At 40.5% G+C, this 26,446-nt stretch overlaps 1 protein-coding gene across 13 annotated transcripts in view; it reads left to right on the top strand.

Moving 5' to 3' along the window:
- Positions 1 to 24,862, top strand: part of WNK2 (WNK lysine deficient protein kinase 2) — a 179,158-nt gene extending 154,296 nt beyond the window's left edge. For 9 of the 13 annotated variants that reach the window (XM_080606492.1, XM_080606495.1, XM_080606484.1 and 6 more), the window contains 9 exons: positions 99 to 171; positions 1,859 to 1,899; positions 1,977 to 2,659; positions 3,864 to 4,078; positions 6,131 to 6,346; positions 7,266 to 7,364; positions 12,578 to 12,622; positions 14,173 to 14,426; positions 22,676 to 24,862. In XM_080606492.1, the coding sequence (XP_080462618.1) occupies positions 99 to 171; positions 1,859 to 1,899; positions 1,977 to 2,659; positions 3,864 to 4,078; positions 6,131 to 6,346; positions 7,266 to 7,364; positions 12,578 to 12,622; positions 14,173 to 14,426; positions 22,676 to 23,026 (1,977 nt within the window). In that variant the 3' untranslated portion in view covers positions 23,027 to 24,862. Of the gene's footprint in view, positions 1 to 98; positions 172 to 1,858; positions 1,900 to 1,976; positions 2,660 to 3,863; positions 4,079 to 6,130; positions 6,347 to 7,265; positions 7,365 to 12,577; positions 12,623 to 14,172; positions 14,427 to 22,675 lie in introns of those variants that run through there. The other 4 variants (XM_080606489.1, XM_080606490.1, XM_080606491.1 and 1 more) reach the window with 4 other exon arrangements.
- Positions 24,863 to 26,446: the final 1,584 nt, after the last annotated feature.

Raw genomic sequence — 26,446 nt, 5'->3', positions numbered from 1 at the left:
TAGAGAAGGGTGTGGGGGCAGAGAGAGAATGTGAATGTATTGGCTTCCTGCTTTGTGCCTGAGACTGAAATTCTTTTCTTTTTTCTTTTTACTAAAAGTCTGAAAAGTCTGAGGTCCCTGGTGTCGGTTCTGATTCTGCAGAAGCAAGAGGTGGGTCAGCAAGTAGAAAAGGTAATGCTCCTTTCAGCAATGAACTGCAGTGATGGATCTGCTGCCTGGTCCTCTTCTGCTGTGTCCCCTTGCTGCCAGCTCTTCTGCTTAACTGCAGAGCTGTGCCCAGCCCCGTGCATTTCTGATCCTTCAGTAATATAACAAATATTAAATAGCTCATTTCTGCTAAGCCTTCTAGAAATAAATAGATAATATATGCCCATGGTGTAGGTGTTTATGTGGAAGGCTACATTCCCAACAGTAAATTTCTGGTGCCATTAAAACGTCTATCAGAACATCTCTTGGATTTCTGGGGCTACATAAAAAGGCATTCACAAAAATAATGTGGTTGAGGGTAGCATCTCTGGGAGGAGGATGCTTGTTAGGTTTTTAAGAGAGTCCCACAGAGAACTAGGAAAAAGAGTTCCTTTCTTTAAGTACTTGTAGATATAATGGCAACTTCCATAATAACACAGCAGGAGCCCCACAGTAAGAAACTGGGCAGTTATAACACTCTATTTACCTGTCTTGTAAGTTACAGGAAGTTTTAAGTGTTGAGGAACCTGAAACTGCTGCTGCCATAGGTCAGGAAGGGGTTGTAATTTCTTTTTCGAGATTGTCGTGGCAAAGCTGGGTCCCAGGTTTGTGCGATGATGGAGATCACTCCTAACTGATGTACCTGCAACTGCTTGCGACATCTCTGGCTGACCCAGCAGAGCTGGAGCTAACACACTGCCTCTCCCAAACTGCACGGTAGTGCAGTTCTAGAATAAATAAGGGGCCTTAAATAGTGTCAAGTGCCAAAAACGCTCATGGATCGTTGGAGTCCACCACCACTTAAGTCAGTGTGAGAGGAAGACTCTGGGTTGCTTACATTAATTTGGCAGACTGAAGCCAGAGAAGAGCATATGCAAGTGGAATGCAGCACTGTGTAGTAAAATTAATGTATCCTAGATACCATAAAGCAAGAATGTATTTCACCATTTCAGGAATATGAAGTGACAGATTTCTGCCTTATGTTCACTCGGTGCAATGTGCCATAAGAAAGCAGCTTTCTGAAAAGCTTACATGTATTGCTTTGACTTCAAAAACAGTGTTCACATTGTGAAATAATGCTGTCTTGATTATTACAAATAATACTTTGCTTCTTACGTGCTTCTGTGGTCCATATGGTCATCTTTTGAGCTTGTAATTTGCACTCTCAGCAATGTGGTGTTTAACTTCTTTTCAGGCACTTTAAATTGTTGGTGTAGGTATCTGTCAAATGAAAGGTGTGAAGTAATGGGCTATGTATGGTCAACTGCAGCATTTTGTGTGCATGAATATCTGACATTAATTATTTTTTCAAGACATTAAGAATACTTCGGTAGTGCAGTGCAGGCCCAATGTAGATTTCATTCTTCTGTTTTTCTCTAAAATTATCCAATTGGCTAATGAAATTCCATACTCCTATTATTATTTGAATTCCCCAAATGAATAGACTGAAGAGAGTATTTACCTGCAGATATGTTATATTGTTATCATTATTGTCTACTGCATTTAACAAATAAAAATCCTAGCTCCTGCATTACAAGGAATTGATATTTACATTGTTCTTCAGTGCTACACCATTAGACTTCAGTTTATGATCATAAACTTGTAGGCTTTTTCTATGCTAAGGTATTCTAGACATTGATTTTTTTATTTCTTTTCCCAACTAATAAAACAGGATCGGCTGCAAGCATCGCTCCAGCAAAAGGCCTCCTTCAGGTAAGCAGAAACTATGGACAGTTTTATGTTTGGTTGTTGCAGTTACTTTCAAAATTCATCTCCGTTATTTTCTCCAGGTTGCACCTACATCACCAAGCATAGCTAAACAGATGGAAACTTCTAAAAGGAACGAGAACGCAAAGACTACAACTTCATCTACACACACAGATAATGTAATGCAGATATCTACAGCAGATGGGGTGATAAATAACCTTCAAAGGGATGACTCTCTAGACTCCGGTTCCTATGGAAAACAGGCTGAAACTCATGATAGTGGTACACCAGCCAAAACTATTGGCAGGTTTTCAGTAATCAGCACGCAAGATGAATTAACTTTAGCAGCGCCGCATTGCTTAAGGTTCTCTGCACCCCCAGACGTCTATCTGGATGAGCTACCTTCCAGCCCTGATCTGAAGACAGCTGTCCGACGGGTGCAGACAGCCTCTTCTGTTGATGTCCTTTGTGACCAGGGTTCGAGTGATTCTGCCGATGAGCCTTTCCATCGGCAGGCTGCTGCTGCTCAACTATCCCCACCGAGCAGTAGTGCGGCCACCGACTTAATTAAAAAAGCAGCTGCTTTTCTGCAAAGATCTGGAAAAGCTAGCTCACAAGGCCTCGATTCACCTAGTGGGCAAGGAACAAAAATTCCTACCATCAACATAACATCTTTCCACTCGCAGTCGTCATACATGAGCAGTGACAATGACTCAGAATTTGAAGATGCAGATATGAAGAAAGAATTGCAGAACCTGAGAGAAAAGTACGTCGGGTTTGCAAACGGTGCTAGGGTAGATTGTGTTAAGATACCTGGGCAGCATCTCTGCATATGCTAAGCAAATGTGTGTTTTGCATAGCTGTAATGAGTAAACAGGTCCTGAGCAAATTAGGCGTCACTGGGACTTTCCCCTGAATGTCATACTGCACCATTTTATGTCAATTTATTTGTCAATTCCATTTAGAAGTAGAACAATTCCATAGTAACTTTTTCAAAACAGCAAAGAATTTCTGCCATGATGTCCGGTTTCCCTACTGAAAAGCTGCATTTTTTTGGTAGCAAGCAATAGCATTTGCAACATGTTTGTGTGTAGTGTTACGTTCCAATGTGGATGCCAGTTAAGGCTGCATAAAAGTAATCTGGATGTCTGCATAGACAGCTGAAATGGAGTTATCTTCACATCCTTCTCTGAGAGGGTAGTTTGGACTAGCAGATCCACAGACCCATCACTGTTCCTGAACTCAGTTTTACAGTAGCTCTCGTAATGTAATCTATGCAGTAATCTATCCAATCTCAGGGGTAGGCTGGCTGAGCCTGTATGGAGTCTGTCTGTGCTGCCAGTTCCCAGAACCAACTTTTTAAAATTTGAATCTTTCTTTCTTTCCTGGCATGTGATGGCTAAAAACTAGCATTAGCTGGTAGCGTAACCAAAATGTTTAGCTTAAGATATGATAGTTTTACTGAACATGGTTCTTGTTTTAAACAGAACTACAGTAATACAAAAACCTTAAACTCACTTTATGGCATCATTAAATCTGCATTAATAAGGTAATTATTCATGTGCTCCCATTTTTTGGGAAACACTTTTGTTTTTCTTTACATCGAACTATTTCAAACTGACATACTTTCCTCAAGAGGTAACTTTGTTGAAGCCACTGGTTTGAAAAGAGAAGTTCTGGAATAGTTTTGAGTTCATGTTAGATCTCATGTTGAATTTGATTGTTTTTACTTAGCATGTTGAACATCTTTTTAGCTGTCTAGGATTCTGTCTCATAAATGAACATATGAGAAGTCAGCCACCACATGTGCTAGGTAGATAGTTCTAACTTCGTACGTACTGTTGGCTAGGCAGTGGATTGTCTTATAACTGAAGACTGTTCTGTTTCATCTTGTAACTAACTGTGCTGTCAAGATGTGGTGCTTTATCAAATACGTTGCTAACAGTTTTGAATCTATTTTTTATGTTTAGGCATATGAAAGAAATTGCTGAACTTCAGACTCAGCAAAAGAATGAGATAGAGGCGCTGTACATTCGGTTGGGGAAACCCCTTCCTCCCAACATGGGGTTCCTTCACTCTGCCCCACCAAGCAGCCGTCGCCGAAGAACCAGCAAAAATAAATTGAAAGGTGGAAAACTATTAAATCCTCTGGTTCAACAGCTCAGGAGTGGAACATCAAGCACAAGTAGGTACACTAGGTTACTTTCCATTTCCCTGTTGTTTGTTGCTGTTGTGGTTCTGCTGTGTAATTGCACAGACTGCAGAAAACATCCTGAATGTTTGAATCTTTTTATTTCGTTTTTCCTTAATACAGTGACTCAAGTTTGCATACTGTGAACTGTTTTTGAAGTGGTCCTTCTTTGAGAACATCTTATTACAGCTGCCTAGCACTGAGCCATACCTTCTCTGCATCACTGACAATGTTTGGCAGCGAAACAATATCCCACTTTAATTTGGAATACGGCCTGGTTACATTTTCTCATCTTTTCTCCAAATACAGTTTATTGATGTTTGTATTCACTTCTTAGGAACTGTTACCCTCTATTGATTGTGTGCTGTATCATGTTGTTTATTTTTTCCTATGACATGCCATATAAATAAGATTGGATTGCATTTGCTTCCCTAAGGATGTGAAGTAAAAAACAGTTATAAAAGCTGTGATGGATGCTTTGACCATTTGAAGAACTTTGAGATTTTTCAAATGCTCTCAAACAGTGTGACAGTCTTGAGTCATTGTCTCTTTGGAAAGTATGAAGATAACATTCACGTGGGAAATATTGATACACCCCATGCCTATTTCTTCAGCAGGATGTAGAACAGAATAAAAATATTTTCCTTCAACTTGGTTCATGCTGTTATGTAGAAGAGTAGCAGCACTTTCAGTATTACCCCTGTATTTTGAATTTGGTAGGTCTTGTTTTCAAAGTCAATGTATTATAGAATTTAATTGCATCAGTCTTAACAGACTTTTTTTTTAGAGGGTTTTGCTTTTAATTTAGAATTTCAGTTAAGACAGGAATAGCAAAGATATTCAGAGGCAAGACATTCTGTGATCCATCTTGAATCTCTATTTCTGCACAGGAACTGAAGCAATGTTCAGCCTTTTATAAGTTTTTAGCTGCTGCTTGGTTAACTTGCATACGTTTTACTTCCTTTCCTTGTGGTGAGATGCTGCGAACGTCTGTGATCATTTGTCCATCCATTTTCCCACTTGTTCTTGGGTTGTCTGTAGCCTTTCTCTATTTACACATGAAACCCATATTTTTGCCTCCGCTCATGGATCTTGGCTCATATCAGTGCATTACCTTAGTTCAAAGAATTTAAGCCTATTTCTACATTACAATGTCTTCCTTTCCATCCTTTTCATTGTCACTTTAAGTTAGAGAACTGCAGTCTGCTCAGTCTGGGTGCTTCTTCAGTGCATGCTTCCTTCATGCATTTCTTCAGTGTTACTTTTCACTTTTTTGAGGCATTGTGTAAAGTTTATGATATCTTTGAGAACCTGCATTCACTGCCTGAGTTTTCTCATCCTTGACTAGTTACATTCCTCATTTCTGGGCCTCCCTCTAGGTTGTCTCTCAGTGATCAAGGACAGGCAGTCTGTAATGCAGTTAGTTACTGACATACGCTAATTAGCATTGCCACTGTTAGTTGCTTTTGCTGATAAATCCATGTCACAAATGATTACAAAGTTACTCAGGTGTTAAAGCCTCTTTGCCTTGATATATCTATATAGGTGGATATATAGATGCAGATTATATTTCGTCACGCGTGTATCTATAGATAGCCATAAATAAAAAATTCCTCATGTCTTTTCAGCAACTTTATTTCTCTCCATTTGTTTGCTTTCACCTTTCATGTTTGAGTGGAAACCTACTTATTCTGCTCTGTCATTTTGTGACTCCATCCTCCTAGTCAGGCACTTCTGCAACTCGCTTTGTTTAAACAGTGCTCTTTGAGTTCCTGACTCCAGTCTTTCTAAAAATGTGGAAAAGAAACGCTGTAAAAATCAAACTTACTCCAAGAGCTTCTTGGAGAATCTGGATCAGTAATAGCATATGAGGTTATTCTGTGCCACAGAATAATCTATAAAGTCTGTGCTTAATACAGTACTTCAGAATTGTAGACTACTATTCTTCTTGGTAGCAAATTAACAATTATTTTTAGACACTTTTTTTTTCTTCAGTAGTTTCCTAGCATTTGCCATTACTTGTATTTTGTTTGTTTGTTCTTTCAGGTAATCTTTCAGACTCTAAAGACTCACCCCACAAAGAAACAACTAAAGCTCAATCTGGATCTCCAGAAACGACGGCAGTAACTTCTTCTGCATCAGCCACATTTGGGAAGTCTGTTCAGACACAGCAGCCATGCTCTGTCAAAGCCTCTTTGTCTTCTGACATCTGCTCCGGCTTAGGCCCCGAAGGAGGTGATGTGAATGCAAGCTCTGGCCAAGGTGATTTTTTCATACCAGCTGTTCAGCATATCTTCCAGCACATGCTAAAATTAATTTGCTTCCCTTATGCTTGAACTTTTAGGAGTGGATTTCACTTTTAGAGATATAAGAACATGAACCTTTGGCAATCCAAATTACTGGCTTATCTTTTAAAATGCCACTACAGTATTGTCAGAAGAACAAAAATAAAGTATCTTACAAAGTATTAAGAATCAACGCTCAAGAAGGCACACTAGTTTTTTTAGAAAGTAACTACCTTTTACTTTTGCCAGCAGTGGCTTTATACTGACACCTTTTCTGGAGTCTGTCTTATGGATTTCTGAGAAAAATAAAGGGAAGGGAAAAAAAAAAGATGAAGGATAGGAGATTGTTTCCCTTTTTTCATTTTGAGCTTTTTCTAGGCCCTTGATACTGGTAGACCCAGATTTCCTCATTATAAAGTAGCAATCCATTTCAGATGTGGAAAAAAAAAAAAAAAAGAAAAAAAAACAAGTTATGCTTCCATTATCTAAGGGGTTAACTTTGTGCATGCTTTTGGAGTCCCAGCTAAGTGACTGTAGAGTGGTAGATTTGGCTGTTTCCCCAGTCCTGACTTCCGATACTTCTGTGTAGTACACACCTCTGTAGGCTTTGACTGATCTTGTTGCCATGCATATTGGAAGTTATAATGATGATTAAGATACCTTCCTCGCATTGCACATCCTGCCAAACTAATCTACAAAATATCTATCTGTTCTCTTCTGCTGTTATTGCATCCTTTGTGTATGGTCAATTAACTTAATCCTCTTTGGCAAAGTTAAAATGGAGATGTGGATGTTTAACTAACAAAGCTGATTTGACTGATGGTATAGGACATCTGATCACAGCTACTTGTACTTTATAAGTGTCTTTGTTTTCTTCCCTTTATATTCATTTGCAGGCTGGACGGTTTTCCACCAAACGTCTGAGAGAGTGACCTATAAATCTAGTAGCAAACCTCGTACCAGATTCCTCAGTGGACCTGTGTCTTTGTCCATCTGTTTGTATTTGTTCTTTTGTATTTTATCACAGTCCATCTTTCTTTTACCCCCTTTTTCCAATTTCATGTTTTATATCTCTGATATGTTTGGCAGGATGCCCCTTTTTCTGAACCATCTTTTCTTTCTTTTTATCTTTCTTTTAAGTAATCATCATGAACACACCTTATTTATATTAATTTTTCATATGAAAGCTTTTTTTGCACTGCTTTTGGCTCATGCCTGGGCACCAAAAGCATGTGTGGAAGATCTCATCATTTATTATATAGCCTTATGGTAAATTTTACCCTGGACTTATCAAAGCTTTTGTACTTTATGTGATTTATGTTGAAGTAATTTTTTATTTGCAATGTGGCAAATATACATGTCTGCTGTCCCGGTTCCAGCGACAACAAAAAGAAATCCATCCTTCTGTAGACGAATGGTCTCTTTCACACATGTTTGGACTATGAAGACATGCATGTAGCAAGCTGATACAATACTAGAAGGTCACTGAAGGGTATAACTTCCATACAAGGGCTGTATTAACACAATATACAGTACTGTTTATATCCACTCTATTTTCTTTAATTTTTTCCCCCCGCTCTTTGCATGTGGAAATGCTGAGACGATAGTGCTCCAGCTAGTTCTTTCAAAATGTCTTTTCTAGGTGGGCTTTTCCCCATGCATTCACTTTAAGTAGTGTAAGTGAGCAATTTTTTATATACTCATAAGTAGTGGGAAGATCTGGTTACTCCAAGGTAGAGTACCATCAAACATTTTTGTGTAAGCTGATCTGGCTGAAGCACTTCACTCAGTTGATTTTCTTATGACCTTATGTGACCTCAGAGATGAAGTCAATTAGCAGTTCATCAAAGCAGAAACAAATAAAAAGCAGTATCAGATTTTTATATGATACTTTGAAACGGATTGCTAGGATCCAGAACTTCTGAATTCAGATAATTGCGCACCTACTATTTATACCTTATTTGTATGACATCTAAAGTAATTGGCAATTCAACCAAATGATATCAAGCTTTCTAATTAAAAAATGCAAACCTTTTTACCAAGCAGTATATGCTGCCTTTTAGGCAAACAGATTTTGCTTGTACAATAAAGATATGTTGGGCTGACCAGGTACTATAGGCCACTTACATATAACGCTAGGAAGGATAATAACTTTCTGGAGAAAACGTTTGGTTAACTGACTGTTTGTTTGCATTGATAGCAGATCTCCTACCGGAGTTCTGTGTTGCTCATAATTATTCAAGCAGTATACATCAAAGGCACAAGAGCACTCAAAAACACTCCTCCTAATTTTATGAATAAACAATATTTTTAAAAATAATCTTGATTTTTGTTTGAGGCCCATAAAATTCAATCATTCAGGTTCTTGAAAACTGATGTTTACTGCTTAGCATACTGCATTTATTTTCATGCAAGTTTTTAACAAGTTTTGAGACAATTTTGCATTCAGGGATTTCTCTGAGAACCTGAGGGAAATTCTCAGTTCACGAATTGTTCCATTTGGTGTTATAATAGACATAATAGTTTCTTCTTCTGCACATATCATTCTCAGAAGTGGTTTCATTAATCTTTCACAAAATTACTATTCGGGAGGATGCAAAAAGACTGGGAGATGGCAATTAAAAAACAGCATTTTAAAGATGTTTGGGTGCATCGATATTGTGAATGAAACCAAGGGAATATGTAAATTCTTCAAATCACAAAGTTTCCCAATACTTAAATAATTCAGCAGCACAACTAATTGGTTTCTGTTCTCGGCCCATATGCTCGCTTCTCCGTTTCTTTTGGGCAAAGTGTTCAGAGATTGGCACTCCCCCATTTCTGAGTCATATGAGAACACGGACCTGATTTCAGGCGCTTCACCCTGACACATCCATCCCGAGCTTGAAATACTGCCAGTCGCTTCAGTTGCTAGACAGCTCTCCGCAGCTGAATTCCCGGTAGCTTTTGATGGGGATGGAAGGTTGTTTCGGCCTGTTTTCCTAGTGGGCCCACCCGGCTGGTTGTGTGCGTGGGAAGGGACCTGTGAAGAAGATGGGGCTGTGTGCGTCCCACCTGGCCCAGGGCTGGGGCTGCTGCAGCCATAGCCAAAAGCTGGACAGACGTGTGTCTAGTGGTTCCATCTAGTGGTGTCCAGGGCAGCCGTGACCACGAGCCTCAGAAAAAATAGTGTCAAATGATGGTGATGACAGTGGGAATGCCGCTAGCTCGCGCCCCTTCCCCTCTGGAAGGGAGGTAGTTTGACCCAGCATGAAGGAGACCCGAGCGTTTGGAGCAGGCGCCAGAAGCGCGGTGTGTTGGCATCTTTGCTGCAGGCTTGAGCAAAGAGCATGAGCGTTTGAGACGCGGTGAGCAAGTGCACGTGGAACTGGGGTACAACCTTCAAATACAGGTAGTTCTTTGTGTCTTGGCAATTCAGGTGCCTGGGTCCTTTCCACAAGTCAAGGTTTCCTAGGGATTTTTTTAGTTCGAGAGCTGCTGGGAGAAGTTGTGCTGGGTTTTCAGAAATGCTCTGAATCTATACACTTGATGGAGGAATAACAATGCTTTGGGGAGCCTGGGTGTTTCAAAGTGAGGCACGTATTTATTGTATTAGTAGAGAAATCAGCAGCACGTTTCTAAAAATAAATGTTCAGACAGTTTTACCCAGTACTTTTCCCTAGTTACAAAGCCCATCAAACTTAAATGCTTTCACAGTGTTCTCCCAGGGCTGCTTTTGGTATCTGTCCCCTTTGTCCAGGATTGACTTTTCCGTGTACTTTTTGTGGAATAAAATATTTTTGATGGTCTCCAGCATAATTTTAGCCTTAGCTTCTTTTACGGGTTAAATTCCAAGGGCATCTTAGGGAGGAGTTTGCGCTGATTGTGAGTGGGATTTTCAAAAGCTCCATTTCGCTTAGACTTGTGATCTCCTGTAAAGCTCTTTTTGTCAGGTCTATAGTCATTAATATATTGTACATGAATACGTGATTATGGAAATGGTCTAACAATTTATTGCCATTTCAATTTTATTTTAGCTTTCAAGTTTTTTGGCAGCTGTTACAGTACAAGTATGGGACTGCATTTTTTTCTGTCCTGTACGATACAATAGCTACTTAATTTTTCAGATATTATCTCTGGAATTGGAGGTAAAACACTTTGCTTAACTTTTACAGTCTGAGATTAAATCTTAATTAAGATTCATCTCCTTTGCTTTTCAGCTATTAAACACCCTTATTGTAGAAGTAAAACTAATTCACCAGATTAATTGTATTACCAAGTGCACTTTTAATTGAAATTGAATTTTAAATGAATTTTAGGTGGTGATCAGCAGTCCCTGTTTCAGGCAATATCACTATTTAGATAATGTTTCTCAACTCCCAAGCAATGTGCTGGAGTGATACAGCTTGGAAGAAACAGCACTTTTTGGTGACTGACTCTTTCGTAGCATTTTTCTTAAAGTAGGCTCCCTTCATGTGGATATTTTGTGCATATGTCTAGTATCGTTGTTCTGTTACTTTCCCACGTGATTCGGGGCCCCAGGTTTGATTTGGCATCCAAGGTGCACATTAGCTTGTGACTTGGTGTTCAGGAAGTAGAGGGTTTGGTGATTAAACGTTTTTACATGCTTTTGAGCACGTACTGTAGTCAGCTGCCTGCTCGTATTTTTTGCAGGCAGTTGCTTTTCATTTACATACATATTGTGCCAAACGCTACCCATTGCTGCCTGCAAAATGCTGCAGGATAGTTAAGAAAATAGCATTCCAATATCACTACCGCTGTTTTTATAATGGCAGGTGCTAGCTAACTTTAAGAGATAAGTAAGGTAAAGTACATTTGAGCAAAAAGAGAAAAAAATTACCAACAAATAAAAAATGCAACACAATGTTCAGTTGTGAATGTGACTTGTACTTTTCCTCTAGGCTTTGAGCTGAGAAACTAAACGTTTGGTCATGCTTGCATAAGACATTACTGTAGTCATGTCCTTCTGATTTCCCTGGAATAGAAACTTCATTAAACTTCATTAAACTATAGCAAATAACAAGAAAATCTTTCAAAACAATCTTTCTGTTCCTCCTCATGCCACCCATATCAGAACACAAGCATTTCTTCTCCCTTTTTTTTCCTCCCTCTTTTCTTTATTTTCTCTTTTCCAGTCTCTGAGTGATGTCTCTCCTTTCTCCTTTGAAGACTCATTCAGAGCCTCTGTCAACCTGGACCTGCAATCTCTGAGTTTAAAGCTGCATTTCTGGCACAGTAACATAAACCGATGGCACCAGTTCACCATGCAGGAAAAGCACACACATTCTGTATCTTGCCTTTTGCCCAGCCTCCTGATTTTGCTCATGTGTTCAAGTGCTTCTTCACAATAAACTTGCCATGCCCCATACCAGATCTTCATCTCCTGCCATACCATGACGATATTCTTCTTATCAAGTCCAAAATACCTTTCAGGAAATTTGGCACTCAAATAGAAATGGTGCTCATGTCTGGCGAGATCTGACTGTCAAATAGGGTTCTCTGTACACTTCTGGCACTGTAGATAACTGTCCAACAGAATATGTAAAATAACAATGAAGGATCTAACATCTTGTTAGAACAAAAAACCACCTAGTTTGGTTAAATGAGAACTCTGCTGGATTATTTTTCTGCACTTGGACAAGACATAAGGGAAACTCATTCACAGTTGCTTTAATTGAAGTTCAGAATCTCACATTTAGACACAAATCATACTAATAAATATTTGAGAAAATTGGCCTCAGACCTGCAGAACAATGTATCTTTTTGGACTTGTAAAACAGGACTTTTAGGGTTGTTTTGCAGTTTCTCTTTGCAGCCAGACTAGTTTTACTTGTTCCTGAAAGCATTTTTGGCCTCCTATCACAAACTGAATTGACATCATTTCCTGCATAAAATAGGAATCCAAATCTCCTAGTAGGAAGCCAAGGCAATTTGAAACAAACAAACAAAAATGCATCTTTAAGTCATGGGACCTTGCTTTTGGCATGCTATTGTACCTTTCAAAGCTTCTGAATGGCTGCACATTAATAAAGGTTTGAGCTGTCCAGTTATTTAGACTTTCTTTACTCACCTGAACTGCTGACTTTGTCTGTCCTTTCTTGCATAATAACTACTTTCTGATTGCTTAAAAGTACAGAAGCTTGTCCGTCAGATTTGTTGTGTTTAGTCTTACCTAATTCTGTATGTCTTGTATTGTTTTACCTTGTAGGGTCCACCTTGAAACGACTATGTCTAGGCAAAGATCACAGTAGTAGTAACTATCCCATTTTTGTTTCTCAGTATTTTCTTCATGGCATGGGATTATTTTTGGTTTTGTTTTTTAATTTTTACTAAAAGCTACTTGTTTAATGAATAGAGCTGATGCACTTATACTGGTATGAAATTAGACTGTATAAATCGTGATACTTTCATGATAATGCATGTGCTGTGATGTTTGGGGAACCACGCATGCTGCAAGACAGTTGTGGTATTCTTTGTGTGTGAGACTGTGCACGCATGCAGTCAGAAAACTGGATTATGTGTATATGTTTTTCTAAAATACACGTCTTTATATGACTGCAGTTTTCTGCTAGAGGAATTTATAGCTTAAAACTATCTTGTTCCTGTTGAGATGCATGAAATATTAAACACTAATTGAAGAGCTTTTCGGTCAAAATACTTATTTTCTCACTGGTCCCTTTCCCTCCCCCCCCCCCCAAAAAAAAAGGAAAAGGAAATGAGCAGTGTTGACTTAAATGTTATGTTGCAGGTTGAATGCATGATCATTTAAAGGTTATTAACATTTTATATAACCGTAAGAGTAATTAGTTTACTCAGTTTCATTGGCTGGTAACTGATTAACAGAAAAAAAAAAAAGACTGAATGTTTGTGTTTGCTTATATAATAATTTTACTACAGTTCTCTGAACTTTTTGCTTGGAGAGATGGTCTTTATTTAAAATACGTAGATGCATCAAAACTGTTTGCAGAAAGTTACTTTATAGTTTCTGTTCGGGTCAAATTCAGGCACCTTTGGTTGCTGTTCACTGCTGATCTTGCTGTGTCAGACTTGTAGTTGCCAACAGATAAATAGGATGTTATTTCTGTAAAAAATAGAAAAAAAATGTGAGCCTATAAAATTAAATCTCTGTCAATACTCTTCCTGTCTGCTCTCACCTATCCCAGAAGTTCTGTATCTATATCTTTGTTTCAGAAACTCAAACACCCACTTACGTCCTCCTCTCTCCTCTTTCTTCTGTGCACTCATGGTCCTGATGTTTTTTTCCAAAATGTGAAGACGACAGCAAAAATGGTCCTAGCGCAGAGAGGCTGCAGGTTCCCAGAGCCTCTGAGGCAGAGTAGCCAGCTGTACTCGTAACCTGTATGGTAATTGAGTTTTTCCAGGAGGACAGTAAACTTATCAAAGTAAAATAGATGGTAAATTCATTTTTAAAATGCACGCAGCTTTAGCAAGTAACACGCTGCCTCGCACTCTTGTGGTAGTCTTCCATGAAGACACTTTGCAAGCCTTAGGAGGTCAGTGTTACTGGGAATGAGTTGTTTCTTCTCTCTTGGTCGTTAATTTCAGCTAGAGAGAAGTTTTGCGTACTACAGCTAGTGGCTCAGGTAAGGTCATGTAATTGCAAATATGAATGCATTGGACCTGGACCATTTCTTTAAGCAAAGGTGTTCTGTAGAAAGGAGGGGGAAGGCTAAGTCAGAAATGCCACCATTTGATTAATCGCAGTATGTGAGAAACTGTTTGAGCAGCAAAGTGGTGAGACGGAGATGCCATTGTCAACTTTCTTTGTGTGTGATTTTCTAGGATCCTCCACAAACAGTCTTGTAACGTGTCCTGAGCCCCTCCCGCAATCAACTCTGCAGGTTCAGGCCAACAACAGTAACAACAAGAAGGGAACCTTCACAGACGATCTGCACAAGCTGGTTGACCAGTGGACAAGCAAAACTGTTGGAGCTGCCCAGGCAAAACCTTCTTTAAACCAACTGAAGCAGAACCAAAAAAGGCAGGACATGGAGCCAAAGCCTAATCCCATGCAAACACAGAATGAGACATGTGGAGTAAGTGGCACTCCTTGAAGAAAATACCTTTTGCTATGTGTCTGAAAGCCTTTGCAGAACTCAGATTTGGAGGAGGACATAAACTAAATTACATCAAATAGATGCTTCGTATAAATGTCCAACTCTTTTCATTAAGTTCTAAAATAGATTTTTAAAAATTTGGAATAATATTGGGAGATACATGGGCTGCAATATGTATATAAATATATTTTTTTTAATTGCAAACTACTCATTAACAGAAATATACAGCAATACTCGTACCATCAACCATATGTTCTTTGAGTTAAGTTTTTACTATTGCTAAAATTTTCTTTTTCTTGATATTTAACACGAATCTTCCTTAGGCAGAACAGTGGCTGGGCTAGTGGCTTGGTGGCAGCAAGCTTTTGTTTTAGCAGAAGCGGTGTGGATGCCGTGCTGAGATTATGGGACAGACAGATTTTGTTCTTACCCTTGCTTGTTGTGCTGCACTGTGCAGTGCTAAACTTGTGCATCTCTAAGGCTCTCTGCCTCATGAAAGCAGAAATTCTGTGAAAGTAAACTACAATAAAATGGGAATTAAAAGTGCCCCCATTCATCCACTCTCATTTTCAGTAGCAGGAAAACAACGTTGTGACGTGTGTTTGTGTCTGTGTTTAGCTCTTGTTTTTATGACTGTGTGATGATATAGAGGCAGGCACAAAAGCAAATGAATCCCAATTTACAGTCCTCTCCCACCCTGGTCCGGTTTTCCAGACTCCTTCCTCCTCCTCACAGATGGGTGGTTTGTTGACTAATCACTTTTGCTGGATTCATTTTTTGAAAGAGTGGAAATTGAGCAAAAGTAGAGGAAAATAATTTTAAAGGCAAACAAACAGTGAAAACAAAACTAATGAGAGACTGCTTGAATATAATACCTGATAATAATAACTGAAAAACAAGATAACTGGACCTGAGCAGAAATCCATTGCCTATTCAGCGTGTAGAAGGGAAAAAGCATTTGTATGCAGCAGGGCAGCTGTGTAGCTGTTCAGGAGGTGAAACTTGCTGAAGCAGGGACTTGCTGCTGTGTCTGCCTTGCTACCTGCTGGTTTCTGAGTTGGTAGATCACTGACTTCACAGGAAAAAAAAACATTTCTGTAAGTTTATTAAGCAATTTTACATCAATTCCTAGTGACCATAAACGAACAAAAAACAGAGAGAAAATAACCCTGCTATGTAGTGATGGTTTGAACAGCATAAAAGTGTTCGGTGTAGTAGCAACAGCAACTTAAGACCCTATTAGTACTCACAAAACAGGTCAAAGAGGATGTTAGTAAATACAAATTAAAGGTTTCTGGAGGTGCTTTAGAAAGTGATGGTGAGGGCACAGGATTTTGATCCCTTTAAGTCACTTCTTATTCTTTTCAATGTGCTTTTTTGCACCTTGATTTCTTTTCCCTGAGACTAGTGTGATAGATTGAAGTATTTGGTGGGGGTGTTTCACCTATTTTCAACTCTGGAAAAGCGAGTGGTTATTTTTCTTATCTAAATGGGCTGTTAACATCAATTTAGGGTTAATTTTCCCTTCTGCTATGTGCTGTTTCAAGCCTGTGGAAAAGGCAGAATGTCTCTTTGAGAGAACAGGAACATCCTTGTCTTGACACGCTGGTTTTAGAAGGTTTGTGCTTTTCTAGAATATGCCTGTTGTTCCAAGGAATGAACGAGGCTGAAGTAACTCAGATTGTTTACAAAGAACTTAGAAATAGAAAGGTTGGGATTCCCTGCTCTTCAGTTCACGTTGCCACTTGCTGCTTGGAAAGCTTTCAGGCAGACTACAAGCACTGCGCCAGCTTGCCCTGGATCATTTTATGCACCAAGGCCTACTATGGGAGTGGGGCTGCAGAAGAGGTAGACAGCAAATCTGCCTAGTGTGCTTAAGGTTATTGCTGGGGTGTTTTGGCCGCGAGGATGGCAGAGCGTGCCACAGATGATTTTGGACCTTCCGATACAGACGAGCCCCTCTGAATTGCACCGTCCTGTGCAGGGAGCAGGAGCTGCCGCTGTGCTGCATCCATCCTCCCTCTCAGGGAGGAGAAAGCAGAAAACAGGGCCATGGATGTGATTTAAAAGACTTTTAGGACAGTACAAAGGCTGTTCTGGAAGTTGAGCATCATTCTGCTGTTTGTGCCTTTTCAAATTCACCCTAGAGGAGATCTTGAAGCGAAGGCAGGAGAATGCTTCACAGTGTTAGGAGAAGAATAGCCCAAAGAGCAGGGGGGAAACTGTGAGGAAGGACACTTAGCCTGGCCAGCCAGACAAGTGACCCAAAAATGCCAGTTCTTGGAGTAATGAGTTATATGGGGAGATGTTATACTTGCACTAAATCAGTGTTGAGTCCATGTTTTAAAAAGGTATTAGGCAAAAAAGAACTCAGGAAGTCACATAAAGGAAGGAAAAAATAGTTTCCTGACAGGGAGAATATAAAGCTCAGGCTGTTCTTCTTCAGTCCATCTGTTAACACCATCTTTTTGTTTTCCTTTTGGTTAAATACAAGAATACCTTTGCAATAAAAGAATTGAGGAGCACTAAACAGATTTCCAGCCCACCAGAGAAAGTTATAAAAAAAAAAAAAAAAAAAAAGCTTTATGTTGGAAATAAAGGCTAGATAAATTGGAAATGTGGTGTTACTTAGCTCTTTATTTTTATTTTTTTTTTTGGCAGTGCCAATGGCTAAACATTTGAACAAATAAGCAGCAAAGCAGGAGAGCAGGTTGCCTCCTACCTTCAAACTGGGTATTTTGTTGTGGGAGAAGCTAATGCTGGTCCAGTGTCACACTTGGCAATGAGGGCCAGGAGGCGGTGTTAATGCCTTTGTTTTGAAATATCCTCTGGAATTTATTGGAAAGAAAGATGTCCAAGCTTGAAGAGCTTTTAAACAGGAGTAGAAGCAACGTGAATTATCCCATAGTGCTCTGTTGGCTCTAGGGAAAGCCCCGGGACTCAGCACCATGCAGAGCTCCTCCATGTAGCTGATGGGCATCTTCCTGGGGTGCAGGTTTGGGACTTGTGTTACACAAAGTATGACCAAGAAGGCATCGGACCAGATGGCCCCTTTCTTCTGTGTTCGTTTTCCCAATCTCTAGGCTAAAGTAAAACTGCAACAAAACATCCATAGGGGTACATTTGCTGGTTGTTTTTCTCCTGCTGTCCAACCACTGCTATCAATACATAAGGTAGTTTGGCTGTTTTCAGGTCTTTCACTGTGGAAACAGAGAACTAACTTTCCTGATAACATACTGATCACAACTTTCCTGAGGTGTTCTGGTTTTTGGATTTGTCCCTCTCCCCCTCCTCCTCCCTCCCCCGAAGATGCTTCTAATGAACAGCAGCAAATTGTTTGCTGTGTGAATACTATATGTTATTGGTATCTTTTTTTTTTTTTTAACTAAGGCTACTTTTTAAGGTGGAAATTGGCTCAGAAGAGAAATTAATGGAGTGTTTAATAAGCTGCCTCAAGAGTTAGTGGTTTTATTTTCTTCCTCTTTGTTGTCAGAGTATAGAAAGCAATAAAATAATTGGGATGCAAGAGTAGACTTGAAATTCTGCTTTATTTCTCTGGAAGTGACAATTCCATCAGCAAAAAATTGCCTGTCAGTTTGGCTGCAAATCTTGATACATAGAAGCTTGTGGGGGAACCTTCAGGCTTCCAATTCTATTACAAGAGCACTGAGATGTTCCTCTTCAGAGGTTTTATGTGAGCATGGAAACATGAATGGATTCTCATTTTCAGTAATTTGAAAGGTAGTAGGAGATACTAGGAAAAATTAAAGTCAAACTGCCTGAAAATAGCTATTTCTTGCATGCTCATCCATGTCGAAGGCATGATGAAATAATTCTTTCTTCCAGGTAATCGTGGTTACCGCCATCTAGGAACGTGAGCTGCTTTGCATGTAAAGAGTACTGGATATTGTGTGCTTAAAGGTATTATCTGAGGATACCTGGGAGTAAAAGGTGTAGCAAAAATGTTTTCTTCCCTCATACTGTGACATGGCTACGTGGGTTTTAAAGAAAAACCTATTACCAAAAAAAAGCTGTAAACGTGCTCTGAGTCAATAACGCGGCTGTTTCTGTGAAGCATGCGGGTCTGTGTCAGTCAGTGACGTGTGCTGTGGTTTAGGCACTGTCAGTAATAGCTGCACATCTGTTTGCATTTAGTACATCTTGGTTTTAATGAGCTGGCTGCCTGGGAAGCAGGTGCTCTGGAGATAGCTACAGATGTGAAAACAGAGCAGAAGGACTATTAACACCTTTTACTGTGTCTTCCATGTCCATTGGATTGAAAGAATAGTAAAAATATGATGAATCTGTGCTTGGAGTGTTCAGAGCTGCTTTCTCGCTCTGAATGTCAGAATAGCTTTCCAGGAGCCTGGAAGGATACAAACACAAATCTTTAGTAACACCTCGTAACTTTGGGTTTTCAGTAAACTGGAAAAGGGTGATAAACAAGTATTAGCATCCTTGCCCTGCTCGTGCTGGCAGCCAGCACTAACCTGTTCTGTTATTCGGTTTCATTTCAGTGGTAGTTGGGCTGTGCAGAAGTACAACAGTAATGCTAATACATAGCCGTCAACATGCAGCTGAAAGAAAAAATATTTAAATCCTTCTTTTTTAGAATGTGTTGTGATAGTTATGGTTTCACAGCAGAATTAGCTGGTTTCATCTGTTCTAACGTAAAAACAAATATTTATAAATTTATAGGTAATACATAACTATTAGCTATATACATTCACAGTAGTGTAGCTATGAATATTGCTAAAGGGGAAATTTAGAGCTTGGTGACACATGATGACAAGGCAGAGAATTGAAAAAATGAGTCCAAAGAACAGATATTTTTTTCTGTACTACCATAGCTTTTGTCCAGTTGGGGTGTGTTTTGTTTTCACATATGTTTCTTGTGTATGTTCTTGTTCATGTGTATATTATTCTTATTCTCCAAATGAACATGTATGGTTTGGGGACCAGGAGCAAATGGCAGCAAAGTGAAGACTGGCAGTAAGAAGCAGACATCTGGGGAGCAGGAGCACGAAGGTGTTCGTAGCTGGCAGGGATGTGTGTGAGCCCTTGGGGCAGGGTTTGATGCAGGGGGGCGGCGAGCGAGCAGGTGGAAGGCAGTGGGCAGAGATGCAGCCCTAGGTGCCCGTGTCTGTGTGGGTCCCCTTTCAAGGCTTTCCCCTTAGATAGTGAAGTGGTTAAGCGCTCTTTGTGTGGTGATGTATGTTCATTAAGTATATTGCTTCTGTAGAAAGGGCTAATTCAGATGCAGAGGGAAAGAGGGAGAACAAAACCTCCCTTCCTGTTCAACATAGAATACGTTTTAGGATATTAACCTCTTCTTCCTTCCAAAAAAAAATAATAATAATTTTAAAATCCCTGTTAAGTATCTCTAGCAGACACTTACTTTATGTGGTGATGACAGATGTAAATTTTGCACTGCTTGTGCAAATTCATCAAGTTTGAAAGTGTCTGTCAATTCAGCATGCTTATGGCCAGGTCAGCTGATGTTACAGAGCTCTAGACAGGCAGCAGAACAAACAGAAGTAATTAATATTGTAATATTACAAATGAAGTAATGCTATCCATAGTTAGCTAAGTCCTATAATCTCATTCTGCATTGCTAGTGTTTCATCATCTAAAGTTGAATTAGAAAGGAAAAACACCACTTTTACTTCACCTTCCTGCAGGAAAATTAGGATTAATAAAAAAAAAAAAGTATGAATGCGGGCTATTGTTAGAACAATCTGTTTTCAGTGACCTCTAAACATGGGCTGCTTGAGCTGTTGCAGGATTCTGATATTGTACCTCTTGCTTTCAATTCCCAAGATAGCTTCAGTATGAAGTAACTGATCTGCACCCAGCTTCAAGCTGCAGGTAGAGCACCAAAGCCCAGAAGATGCTGTGGAAACTGAAGCCTTGTTGTCACTAGGACGTAGTGTGTCATAGTGCTTAGTAACCGCTGCACATTTTGGAATCAGCTGCTGATACCAGAACTTGCACTTTTTGAGCAATCTTGCAAAAATGACGGGATGATAGCTACCAAGAGAGGACACCCAAGCAAGTGGGGAGCTTTGAATTTTGTCAGCAAGGTGACTGCAGTCTCCATGGCTTTCCTAAAGCTAGGGAACATAACTCCTTGTGTGTTTTGAGGACCATACCGGTGCTTGCTGATCTTGATGTTCCGGTCAGTATTGGCATGCTGGAGGAAACGTTGTTTCAGCCTCCATCGGTATCGATTCATTACAGATGGTCCAACAGTCGCGGTTTAAAAATGGTTTTGACGAAGGGGCTTCTGCACAGGGGAAGATGCAGGAGCTAGGTGTCGTGTTGCCTCTCATGGTGTGTGATTTGCTTGTCTGAAGCACGCGAAGGTAGAGGAAGCAACCTTAAATCGTGAATATGCATTTGTCACGACACAAACAGATTTTAATGTGTATGTGTAATGTTTGGGTTTGCAGCGTGATGACACTTTATTCATGGCTGCACATAGATAGTCTTAAATATAGCTGCTGCTTCACTGAGGAATGTAGCTGAGAAAGAAAGGATAAAGAATTGGGTAGAAGTAGATTTCTCAGCATTTGAAAATATCTGAGAAAAAGCTTTTGCCGGTTATAATGTTTAAACAGGACCTAAAATGTCCTGTAAATGATTTAAAATGCCACCTTACATTTTCAGTGCTACATTATAAATCTATGGGTTCTATAAGAAATTGCATATTTTGGTTAGGTACCTTTACAGCTATCCTTTGTCAACCACTCAAAGCTGTCTAGTTTGGTGGAAACCATCATTTTGAGGATGTTAAAGCATGGTTATAATAATAGCTTAAAGATGTCATCACATCTTATAAATTTATATGTACCTAGTTCCTCTGTTTATTGTTCTTTGGATTCTGCTGTTAGTTTTGGTGGATTTTTATACATTAGTGATTTAGCATTCACTATACCAAAGTAGCATTTTCTCTTAGTTTGATGCTCACCATCAGATTCAAATTTCAGTTTAGAACTGGAGGTAGTGAAGCAATGAAGGGTATTGGATATTTTTGGGGTTTTCTAAAATTCACTCTAGATCACAGGTTAATGCCCCATATCAGTAAATCAGAGTATCGTTGCCATTTTGATTTTTAATTGAGATGAGAGACTAAAACCAGAAACTTAGAGTAAGCATTCCACGCAGTCTTATACATATATTCATGTCTCCTCTGAAATTTAACCTTCATGCCAATTTTATTAGTTTAATGTGAAATATTTTGGTATTAATGGGATACTCCCAAACTGAAAGAGTATTGTTTATGTCATGAATAGGTGCTGGCTTGGTGGGAACCATGGCAGGGAGTTGTGAATTACGTGGAATTTAAAATGCGAGGAAACATTGTAAATCCCATCCAGAGAGAGACCGGGCAGCATTTTGTATAATTATTGTTTCTGTGGCATTGTGCATTACGAAGCATATAATTCGGGAAGCCCTGCCATCCCCATGTTTAGGAGGAAAGCTCTTTCCTTGAGCCTAGCATGCAAAAGCAGAATATTTGAAGTGAATGCTAATAGAATCTTAGCAAAATAGTGGGACTGACTCCAGCAGCCCCTGGGGCAGGACCAGCTCCTGCTGGGTCCTTGCTCATTTACCTGACCTGATCGCAGCCACCACCAGCACTGGATGTTGCATGGATATTTAACCTCCGTGGAAAATCTCTTTCCATTCTTGCCACCCTTAGTTCAGCGAGCACAAATACCCTTCTACAGAAATACTTGCTGGATTTTTGAAAACCTGCTTTGGGAAGGGATATAAGTTCAGTATGAGATTTGGTTTAATATTTTGCATTTGGCTTGCTTCATTTACTTCTGTGGATGATATCCAGTAGTAAGGAGGGATAACAGGGCTACTATGGACAGTGGAGGTTTTTCACAGATTTTGTGGCATTATGTTCTCACCTGTTCAGTGATATCTCCTGGCTCCTTCAATAGTACACCCTTCCCCTCCTCCCTATATCAACCTTTGCTGTTAATTTTCAAAAAACAAAAGTAAAAAATCACCACCACCAGTGTGTGCAGACAGCAAGAGGCCCTGCGGGCTGGGGCTGGATCGTGCTGCTGGAGGGAGCAGCGCAGGCGTGGGAGCTACTTGCTGCTGCCAGCGGGCCAGAAACGAGCCGTCCTCTCCGTGCATGACAGCGCTGCGTCCTGCAGTTAGGAAAATAGAAGCTTAATAGCCATGCTTTTTTATTTTTCTTTTTGTAGGTTAATTCAGTAAGAACAGGATTGGGGAAAAGGTGCATTGTTCCAGTGTCTTGCCCCATGTCAGCTGCACTAACTCCTGGAGTTTCACCATCCCTGCCAGTGCCTATGCCAGGTACTACCCTTTCTGGCCCAGTAACGCCCTATGTGATGCCTCTTTGTCAATACGGAGGAGTGTTCCCTACGCCGCTTTACGGAGTGCAGTGGTCAGGGGCGGCAGCGCAGCCGGGGCTGGTAGGAGGGCAGAGCCTTGCTCGCTTCTCGGCTCTCGGCAAAACTTGCTTGCAGATGTACCCCGTGCCGCTGCAGCAGCCCGCGGCCGACCCGCCGGGCCCACACATGAGAACGACATAGCTCTGTTGCCTGTTGATAGGTAACGACGATTTCGACGTTGTAACGTGGAGTGTTTGATCTGTAGCTGCCATACGTGTCGGAAGAGGTGTGGGTCTGCTGCTGGCCCCAGGCCAGGCCTGCTAGCATACACAGCCATACACCGCATCAAGCAATCACTGTGAAGGGTTTTCACAAAAGATCGGTTGTTGTTATGGCAATATTTGCATATATTTCATTGCTAAAGACACTTTATTATGTTGTGTTCTGATGTTTTACACTTGCAATCCTTAAAGTTGATGTACTTGAATTGATGACTAGCAAATTGTACTAACCCTGCAGGAGTACAGTGCCTTGAATATAAGCTTTTCAGTTCCAGCTGGAAAGAGATATACAAATATTTGAAAGGTGTATTTTATTTACAATTTGCTTGTGAGTTAAAGTTCTTTTTATTTGCAATGATATCGAAGGTTTACAGTTGAAGTTCTTCATCAGTTTCATTCTGCTGTAAATGCTTCACTTTTAATTCATGGGTTGAATTTTCATTGCTGAGGCTTTCAAAAAAAATTGTGAGGTGAGATTTGTTTGAGATACTGATCGAAATTTATTTGTGTTTGTATGAGGAGTAGTCAAATGCACATTTTAAAGTAGGAGCATTTACAGGATGATCCCAGTCAGTTGTATATAAGAACAGGTAATAGCTTCCTTCGGGCAGTGCAATTCATTCCCTTACGCAGTCTCTGGTGAAGTTGCTGTAGACGGCAACTTACTTCATAACAGGCAGGCAAATACTGTTTTCTTCCAGATCAGCACCGAATCGGACTATGTTTTCTTTCCCCTACTGGGCTTTTATAATTTAGTTAAATTACAAAGCCATGCATGTTTCCTAAGTGAAAATTCTAACTGAAACCTCGATCACAGGAGCACGTCCCCAGGTCCCTGTAAGAGCCGTGTAAGTACAGCACGTGCGTGCGCTCTGCCTTCAGTTCAGCAGCCGAGGTTAAGAATGGGGTTTTGTCACTGAAGTGCTAACCATGTTCACATCGAAGTGGAATAAAAATGTGAAGCTTTTATTTTTCTTTTTTCCTATATGACCAATGAATGCTTCAGTTTTGGAGTCTCACCACCTTTTGATTTTTTTTTTTTAATTAAGTTTGTACTGTAGGTGGCATGGACACCTCTCTCCTGTTTGCAAGTTGCTTTTTGCCCATTTTACTGTGCATAGAGTCTACATCTGCACCTCTCAGTCTAAAGGCACAAGATAACCGGTAAAACTGATTTGCTGATGGTAAGTTTCATTTTAATAGAAAGCACTAAGGGCCATCATTACAGGCACAGGTAACAAAACATGCAGTCAAATTTGGAGGCGCGTTGCTCTGTATCTCTACTGCAATGACATTCTATACTGTCTGCTGACGGGCAGAGATGTCTTGTGCTGCCAAGCTGTGAATTGTATAGTTCTATTGTACTTTGAGCATTATATCTGTCTAAATTATTTTGTTTGTACCCTTTGAATATATTATTCCATCAATTCAGTTAGAATTGAATTTTATAGACAATTATGCAGAGTCTTCTGCCTGGGCAAAATACTTACTGTAGTAAGAGATTTCTGTTCTCTGTAACATGTATCTTTTAATTTGTTTGGGTTTTTTAGATTCATGTCTGTATGCTTCATGAGCAAACACGGAAAATATGTTCTCACACCAGTTTTCCTTCAGCTTGCACTGAATCTTACAGTTTATGTCGCTATTGCCTGTTGTATAGTCCATCCCTTGTATACTGACAAAGTCAGTGGCACTAAAAGGCCCAAGAAATTGTATAGATTAAAAAGAAGAAAAATAAACATTTTGTGCTTGAAAACTGTGTGAAAACCCCAGTGTTTTTCTGAAACGTAGAAGCGTATTAATTCCCAGCTCTCCCGGGTAACTCTGCGTTTGTTTTCCAGACTGCTATCCTTTGTCTTGTGCGTAAAGAGCAGATGCAATGCCTTTGCTGTTCCTCAGCCTGTGCCCAGAGCTGCCATGTCCCACCTCCTGCAGCTGTAGACGTGAAAGTGTGCACCAGAAGTGGCGTAGTGCCAACTCGCAGGCTGCGTTGCTTGAGACCTCCCTGCTGCTGCGGTATTTCTGGTGTTCTGCTGCTGCAGAGCAGGCCAGACCAGAACAGTAAATGGGTTATTTTAAGCAGCTGGTATCTTCAGATGGTACAAATGAGGATGCTAGAGTTTGGTAGGTGGTGAATGAGGTGTTTGGACTAGGTACATCCTACACTGAAAAGTACCAGGGAAGCCCCATTAACTTGATCTTGGCATAATTTAAAAGTGAGGGAGGGCAGATATGAAACTTGGCCCTGGTACAAGTCTGCCACATGCATGCTCCTGGCAGTTGCTTCCATCGGTGTGGGCTGCAGTAGAAGTTAGGAAGGGACGTGCAGGCAGGGGTTCAGTACTTCTGCTTCTGTGTTCCTGCGCATCCAACCCACACGGCTTTGCTGTGCGTGCTGCGCACGTTTCCAAGCACCAGGCCTGCACTGCAGTTTGCTAGGAGCATCCCTCCCCTACCTTCTCCTCTTCTCTCCTCCCCTCCCCTTTCCTCTCCCAGGCAGACGGCTGCGTTGCATGCGCCGAGCACCCGCGTAGAGCCAGTGATGCGGCATGCACCCAGCGTGCAGCCTACGTGACCAACAGGGCCTCCAGGTGCCAGTTTTGATTTGGAGACAGACGTGTTGGTTTGCTCTTCTAAAATGAAACTTTCAACCTTCTAGTCTCTGCGTTCCTAACTAGGGCGTCTTTAGCTAGTGTTGGGACCAGAGGTCGATGCTTTCATTTCAATATTCGTGATTTTAATTTTCTGATAGCCATCTTGGCTTCAGTTCTTCCGACCATTAAGTTCCAGCTACATTGCATTATCCTTGATCGTGCTGAAGGGCGCCTTGACCCTCGGTGGCAATTAAGCAAATGGGGACAACTTCTTGAGTAAAATGTGAGCAAAGGTGCTGGCCATAGCACTTTGCCTGCATCCTTGAAAGGGGGGGGGGAGGGACTTGCTCCAAACTACTGTTTGTCATTGGATGTCTTCCTCGTGCTTTAAGAAACAATTTTTGTTTCTTACAAAACTGTTTATTGGAAGTCCGCTTAAATACAGTCCACTTAAATAGGACCAGTGAGCGAGTACTTTATTTTTAGCTACATGCATGTGTTTTGCGTAAAGTTTTTGGAAAGGAAAGGGTGTAGGCACTGCAGGTACCAGTACTTGCTCGGGCAGCAGGGCTGCCTGGCACGCCGCAGCGCGTGAGCCAGCCGTCAGCAGCCTGCTTGTTGTGCCAGACTGTGAGACTACTTGGGCCGAGACCTTTCCTTTCACTCAGCTCTGACCTGGAGCAGGAGGCACCCGAGGGGTCAGTGCTGCAGTGCTGGAGGGTGGCACAAAATATTGAAGGAGTACT

The sequence above is a fragment of the Anser brachyrhynchus genome (assembly GCF_964034855.1).
Source record: "Anser brachyrhynchus genome assembly, chromosome: 10".
Classification (NCBI taxonomy): domain Eukaryota; kingdom Metazoa; phylum Chordata; class Aves; order Anseriformes; family Anatidae; genus Anser; species Anser brachyrhynchus.
Note: the sequence above shows the minus strand (reverse complement) of the source record. Positions and strands in the feature narration are given on the sequence as shown.